Source organism: Gavia stellata, chromosome 14 (assembly GCF_030936135.1).
Source record: "Gavia stellata isolate bGavSte3 chromosome 14, bGavSte3.hap2, whole genome shotgun sequence".
Lineage (NCBI taxonomy): Eukaryota > Metazoa > Chordata > Aves > Gaviiformes > Gaviidae > Gavia > Gavia stellata.
The window spans coordinates 12,662,997-12,670,199 of NC_082607.1; the positions used below are offsets into that span (position 1 = coordinate 12,662,997).

The 7,203-nt window shown below is 52.6% G+C and overlaps 1 protein-coding gene across 1 annotated transcript; it reads right to left on the minus strand.

Moving 5' to 3' along the window:
- Nucleotides 1-5,434: 5,434 nt before the first annotated feature.
- LOC132318168 (transcription factor SOX-3-like) lies at nt 5,435-6,999 on the minus strand. Its single transcript, XM_059824521.1, has 2 exons — nt 6,980-6,999; nt 5,435-6,428 (listed from the first exon to the last, which is right to left on the minus strand). Exon 2 carries the CDS (start codon nt 6,389-6,391, stop codon nt 5,435-5,437), a length of 957 nt encoding a protein of 318 aa, XP_059680504.1. The 5' UTR covers nt 6,392-6,428; nt 6,980-6,999.
- Between the last annotated feature and the right edge of the window lie 204 nt (nt 7,000-7,203).

A 7,203-nucleotide genomic window follows, 5' to 3' on the forward strand; every position in this document is an offset into this window, starting at 1 on the left:
GAAAAAGGTGTAGTGATTTCCAGAAGATCAACTGAGCAAACAGCTCTGGGGCGGTAATGTGTTAAAAGCCCACAACTGCTTCATCATGTGGACAGGAATCGGAGACTTCAGTTACATTAGCATAAGCATTTTTAAACCAGGCCAAATCATGCTCAGACTGATTTAGCTTAATTTGATGTATTACCAAATAAAAGTAACCTGGCATAAATATGGTATAATTGAACTCAGCAACAACAATGAAGATGAGCATCCTGAGCATAACGCTGACTTAAACAGCATTTAAGTGATACATACAGTTTTTTTAATCACAGAGGAGGTATAAATACATCTCTTTATAGATTTACTGTGACACACCCCCATTCTCTTGCTCACACATACACACTTGCTCACGTGCATTACAACCTCCCCTGCTGCACTAAGCAGGTATAGATCTCGTTTTAGAAACAGGAAAACTGAGGTATAAAATGGATAAAGAGCTTCTGAGGATGTCTTTAGAGGAGGCAAATCTGAAATCCTGTTTACCTGACTAGCAACACAAAGAAATTGGCTGTGAATGATATTCACAGCAAAGAATAATTAATTCCTCATCCTGAGGACATTCTGTTGTGAAATAAGTCACTGTGTTGCAATTATTGTTGCATCCAGTGGCATCAGTAAAAAGTCACGATTGAGAAGCATATGGGAAACTATTCTGGAAAACCTAATCTGCATTAACCACTAAACTACCCCATGCAAACAGATCTGCAGTAACAGCTCTCCACTCCTTCCTTGAGAAATCTTAAAAGAAATGGATTCAAATTTTATCTCTTTCTCTTCAAGAGTTTTGTGTTTTGTCACTCCAGGTTTACCGCAGAAATAGTCTGAATCTGCACCATGTAAATTAACTGGACTTGACTACAATAAATCTAGGATAAAGGTGTATATAAGTAGAAAAGAAGCCACATCAAACTTCATACTTTCGCAGGCATTGGGAATAGCAGCAACATTCCAGTCCTGAGCATCACTTAACTTCATCTCTTCCGCTGTATTCATTCCAATGAAATAATTCTTTCTATTAACATCGGGAGATACTTAGACAAGTTCCTATCTTTCTAATGTTCCTGAAAAGTATACTTTCTAAGTATACTTTCTTAGTCTCATGTTTGATATGGGAAAGCACTGATGTATAAATGCTTTCATAAAGTGTTTATGCTAATTGTATGCCTTTTACTGAATTTAATATTAATCTCTTCTTATAGCAAAAAATATTAGAAATACAAAAACGTTTGGTTTAAAAAATATTCTTAAAATACCCACAATCAGATTCCTCTGCTAATTATGAGAATTTACTCCCCAGACAGACCGTCTCGAAACTTTAATTTAAAATATTTTCACTTACCAATTTTTGTTGAAATAAATTAACTCTGCAGCTCTTTGGTATAGGAGGAACCATCAACATGTAACCCAATACGCTGTTTTTTGACAGGCTAACAGTAGCACCAAGTGTGATCTTCCACTCTTCCATTCAAAAAAGTGTTAATGCAAAAGCCTAAATACTGTCATTACACTGAAATGCTAACATTCTTAAGCTCTCCACGCCGACGTTCAGTCTTTCTAGGGATAATGAATGCACTTGCATCTATTCTAGATGTCCTAGAATAAGGCTGTAGTTTTTTTAACTGTGCAAATAGTTGCTAATGATTTTGCACATGCAACAACTCAGCATTTCACTGATACAGCCTTATCTTGCAAAGTGCTGTGGATTTCTGGAGCAAAGGATCCTATGCAGGCACATCTTCCACAGAGCCAACATGTCTTGTACATAACTCTTTGTAACTTCACCTGCTCTCCCTGAGAATGTTAGTGGCTCGATTCTGATCCCTCCCACACATGCAGGAGTATGAAATCCCACATGGGCATTGCTCAAAAGGCATTTAGATTTAATGCATGCAGGATGTATGTCTATGTCCAGAATAAACTGAAAATTTAAAAATGAAGTTCAGCACAAATAAAACATACCTTCCTTAATTCTAAAAGGAACAAGTTTCTGCATTTGTTCTTGAGGCAAATTTCTTGAGTCCAAGCGAAGGATGTAACAGTGCTCTTTGAAAAAAGTTGTCTTTCAGGCAACGTCTCCCTCTCTGCTGTTGGTATGATGGAATATGCACTCCTGTTCAGGGAAGAAGAGGCTGTATCTGTACTTGTACTTATGTACAAGGCTTGGTGCATTGCTTTCAGCTTGCAGTGGGTCTCTGCCCCATCCAGTGGTGTGTGCCTGTTTACAACCCTTTCCACAAGCTCTGCCCACAACTTATGAACTTCAGGATAAAGTTCAGCCCCAGGGAGCTGAAAACTGCATGAAGGATTTTGCCTGGGCATCTCAAAATCAATAGCTCAGGAAAAGCATCCACTAAGATGAGTTTTCAGAGAGAACAAGGTAATTTATACAGAGGCGTCTCTCTGTCACCCCACAGGGACTTGCTCACAAACTCTCCTTAGGCCCTGACTTAAGGCAAATGAGGATAACTTGAACTTAAATACTGCAAACCTTTGAAGAACAGTGTTTCTCCCCTTTCACGGCACAGAATCCACTTCCAGAGAACTCAGATGAAGAGAACAACTACTTATAAAAATGCAGCTGCAAGTCAACTCTGAAGTTATCAAATACAACTCCAGTGATGGCAGCAGCTCACCTGCTCGGCAGTCCTCACTTTTGTCAGGCTGGCACCACATGCCTGTCTAGGAAGGCTGAGGAAGACCTGTTTTAGGGAACAGGATGGTCACGCTTCCCCTCCCAGAGCTGTCCTGGCACTGCCTGTTCAGGAGAGCACTGAGGGCCAGTTTGACCCCCAGCTGGGATGAAATGGGACCTGCTGCTGCCTCCCCTGCATATCTCCATGTACCGTACCAACACTACTGGTCTTACCACCTTCTCTCAGAGCTCCGGGTTATGGGGCTGCCTCTCCTCACAGAGCTAGTACCAGGCATGCTCCTACCTGAAAGGTAGCAGCGCAAACAGGAGAAAGCAATGCCACACGGTTGCCAGATTTCACCAGAAATGTTATGGAAGGAGTTGAGCTGAGAGTATTAAACACATCGGGTTCTCCTTTGCAAAGTGAATACCGCCAATTCCGGCACGGCTGTTCCTGAGCAGAGGGAGCGTGTGTGGTGCCAGGGGCTTACCGCACGGACCAGAAGGCGGATGGCCCCCGGGGCTTGTCTGTGCAGGGGGCAGCGTGCGTGGCCCGGGGTCTCTCCCCGGGTCGAGGACCTGCAGCAGCTGCTCCCGGCACTCCCCCTTCCCCGGGTGGCCAGGAGCCAGGCACCCCGCACCACGGAAGGAGACTCGCGGTGTGGTTTGCAGAACATTGATTTTTCTCTTGAAAGAGCCGGAGGAAGGCCCTGACCGAGCCCGGACGTGCAGAAAACAAGGCAGGCGCCGTCGTCGGGGCATCCACACCGCCGGGGCATCTACGCGGCGGGACCGGGAGGCAGCGCGGGGCCCCCGGCCCGGCCGGGGCTGAGGGTGGAAAGCAGCGGGGCAGGAAAGCGGCTCCCACCGCCCCCGGCAGATCTCGGCCGCCGCAGGCGGGCAGCGGAGGGGCGCGAAGTGTCCCCGAAGCCGCTGTTGGCAAGGGGCGAGCAGAGCAGGCCCCTGTAACCACAGCCAAACCAAACAATAAAAGCATTCTCCCGTTCCCCTTCCTTCCGTACCAAGAGAAATCGCGAAAAGGTTGGTCGAAGCGGGCGAAAAGCAGAGGCTCGGGGGGGGCTGCGCCGCGAGATGCCCTGACCGGCTGCGAGGGCGCTCTGGCTGCGGAGCGGCCGTCCGGACCCGGCGGGCTCTGAGCCGGCCCACGGCCCCGCCGGGCCGCCGCCCGAAGCCGGGAGGAGCCGAGGGCACGCCCGGGAACGCGCCTTTTGCCGCCGAGCAGAGGGAGGGATAAGCGGTCTCCCGCTCGGCCGGCGGCCCCGGGGCTCCGCGGGGGCTGCAGCTCGGGGCAGTTCCGCAGTGCCCACGGGAACACAAGCCAGGAATAACGCAGACCCCTAAAAAAAAAGGGGGAAAAAAAAGGAAAGGAAAGGAAAGGAAAGGAAAGTTGTCCAGACTGAAAACACACTCGTCAAACATGCTGAAAAGATTGAATTATTTATTTCCTCTGGGGACTCCTGTAACCATTCATTTTTAATAGAGTCTAATTAAGAGTTCCCCAACGGGTTTTACTTCTGTAAATATTTCAGACGAGCTCGGATTTCTAGGCAAATCTTCCAGAGAAAAAAAAAAAAAAACAAAACCAAAAAACCGAGGCGCACACGTGTAACCCCCTTCCCTCCCCGTCGGGATGAGCCAGGCGGAGAGGCAACAAGTGGCCGGCGGCTCGGGGCGCAACAGCTTCAGCAGCGCCGCTCTCCCGGCCCGGCTCCTGCTTTCCTTCAGAAGAAAACCAGCTCGAAATAGGGCTGCCCCCCGCCCCAAACACACCGCGGCGCGGCAGCCGCAGAAACCCGGCCGAAAGGCGATGGCAGCTCCGCGGCTGCTGCGGGGAGCCCCGGGAAGGAGCGCGCTGCCCGCACTGCGCGCTGCCCGCCGCCGCGGAGGGACCGGCTGCGCGCCCACCCCGCACAAAGCGCCCGGAGACTGCCGTCGTGCCTGATATAAAATTTATTGATCTCTCTTCGTTTGGAAGAAGGAAGCAAACGAGGACTAGGGACAGGGAGAGGGAAGGAGTGTTTCGATGACTTTTTTTTTTTTGGGGGGGAAGAAATCCGGTAAACAAAACTAAAACGTTTCTTCATCTGATATGTCAAAACATGGTTCACAGTAAAATTCACAAACCAATTTACATAAGTTTACAGCTTAAGATAAACCAAGACACACAACTTACTATAAATAAAAGAAATGCGTTTGCGACCCGCACAGCTCTCTCCCACCTCCCCTTTATTTAAGGAGCAAAACCCTAAAGTTAAAAAGTCGTGAAAGCTACAGATTGTGGATAGAAACCAAGTGACGCTCGGTAACGTGGGAAGAACAAAACACTTAAGAAACCACAACGATAATGTGAACAACTGAGCTTAAAAACAAAAGCCCGCCGTTTTTTTTATGTCATTGCAACGCTAGAAATCAAACTGGAAGATGCAAGACGTTTTAAAAACCTTTAAGCAAATAAAACAGTGCCCAACCTAGCAGAAACCAGGAAAGAAGTTGCCGTGGTTTAGAAACCTCACAGCGGCTTCTAGGAGGCAGGAGTTGTGATCTATTAAAATAACAGCCGGCTCAAATCTTTTTTTGTACAAAAAAAAAAAAAGGACACAACTAACGGATTTCCTTTTTAAAATTTCTCCAAAGTTAGTATTAAGTCTGCTAAGCCGAGCAACACTGCCGCACGTCCCGGTGTGGTCAGGGAGCTGTGGTGGGGTTAGGGATTAAGACGGGGAGCCGTCCGGAGCAGCAAGTTTATATGTGAGTTAGTGGTACGGTACCATTCACGCCAGTCCCGGCACTCTGGTAGTGCTGGTGGACGCTGTGTAACCTGCTGCCCTGCAGGGCGGAAGGGTCTGTGGCATCCCCCCCCGGGGGCAGGTACATGCTGATCATATCCCGCAGGTCTCCCAGGCAGGCCCTCTGCGAGTGGGAAGTGATGGCAGGAGGCGGCGAGCTGGGCTCGGATTTCACCACCGAGCCCATGGAGCCCAGGCTCATGGCCGTGGAGGGCTGCTGGCCGTAGGCGGCGGGGGACATGCTGTAGGTGGAGGCGGCGTTCATGTAGGTCTGGGCCGTGGACATCATGGGGCTGTACTGCAGGCCCGTCATGTCGTAGCGGTGCATCTGCTGCAGCTGGGGGCTGTTCATGCCCGGGTGCTGGCTGTAGCCCAGCTGGTCTTGCATCAGTGAGTAAGCCCCGTTGGTCCAGCCGTTCATGTGGGCATAAGTGTCAATCCTCTGCCCCACCCCGACGGGGCTGCTCACCGCGTTGCCCCCGCCCGGGGCCAGCAGATTGCCGGGCAGCGAGTACTTGTCCTTCTTCAGCAAGGTCTTGGTCTTCCTTCGGGGCCGGTATTTGTAATCCGGATACTCCTTCATGTGCACGGCCCGCAGCCGCTTGGCCTCGTCGATGAAGGGGCGCTTCTCGGCGTCGCTCAGCAGCTTCCAGTCGGCCCCGAGGCGCTTGCTGATCTCCGAGTTGTGCATCTTGGGGTTCTCCTGGGCCATCTTCCTCCGCTGGCCCCGCGACCACACCATGAAGGCGTTCATGGGGCGCTTCACCCGGTCCTGGTCCGAGCCGGCCCCCGCTCCGTTGCTGGCCCCGCCGCCTCCGCCGCCTTTGCCGTTGCTCCCCGGAGCGGGGTTGCCCCCGGCGCTGCCCGGTGTGGCCTGCGGCGTCTTGATCTCAGTCTCCAGCATACTGTACATGGCCGGAGCCGGCAAGAGGTGCGCCAGGGTGGCGGGCAGGCGGGCACCAATAGGGAGAGGAAGTTAAAAAAATTTAAAAATAAAAAAAAAAAGAAAGGGAAAGAACCTGCCTGGGCGGCTGCTGCGGGAGGAGGAAGTTTTTCTGCCTGGTGGGCGGAGGTGCCGCTCCCCGAGGTGCTCCTGCTCGAGGTGCTGCTGGTGCTGGTGTTGCTGCTGCTGTTGCTCCTGCTGCGGCGGCGGCGGCCGCGCCTGCGGAGCTCTTCCCGCGGGCAGCGCCAAGCGATGCGCACACCAGTCCCGGGGGTATTTGATTGACGGGCTATAAATGAGAGGGCGGCAGCCAATCAGCGAGCGGTTCCCGACAGCCCCGACGCCGGTAGCTGACCAGCTGGGGGGAGCCAAAAAGTTGGCCTTTCGGGGCTACCGGTGCCGGACCCCCCGCGCCGCCGCCCCGAGCGCCGCGACCCCCGGGCCCTGCGCCTGCCCCCGGCTCTGAGCTGGCGGCCCGAGCGGCGGGACGGGGCAGAGAGCCGGGGCTGCGCGGCGCAGAGAGGCCGGGGGGCTCCCGCAGCTGCCGGCCGCGCCGCCGGGGAAGGAGCGGGCCCTGGCGCCGGGAGGGCCGGGGCTGCTCTCCGGTGGCGCGGGGAGGAGGGGCGGGGCGGGGTGCTGCGCTGCAAGCGGGAGCCGTGCGTTTGCCTGCCACGAAGAGATTTGGGGCTCCCGGGTGGATGCACAGCCCTGTGCAAAGCCCGGGGAAGCTGCCCGGAGACGGAGCGAGCCCGCGCTGCACGGACGCCCCCCCGGAGCGCACG

Coding starts and splice junctions, on each gene's coding strand:
- LOC132318168 (XM_059824521.1), bottom strand. CDS start 6,391: ATGTACAGTATGCTGGAGACTGAGATCAAGACGCCGCAGGCCACACCG.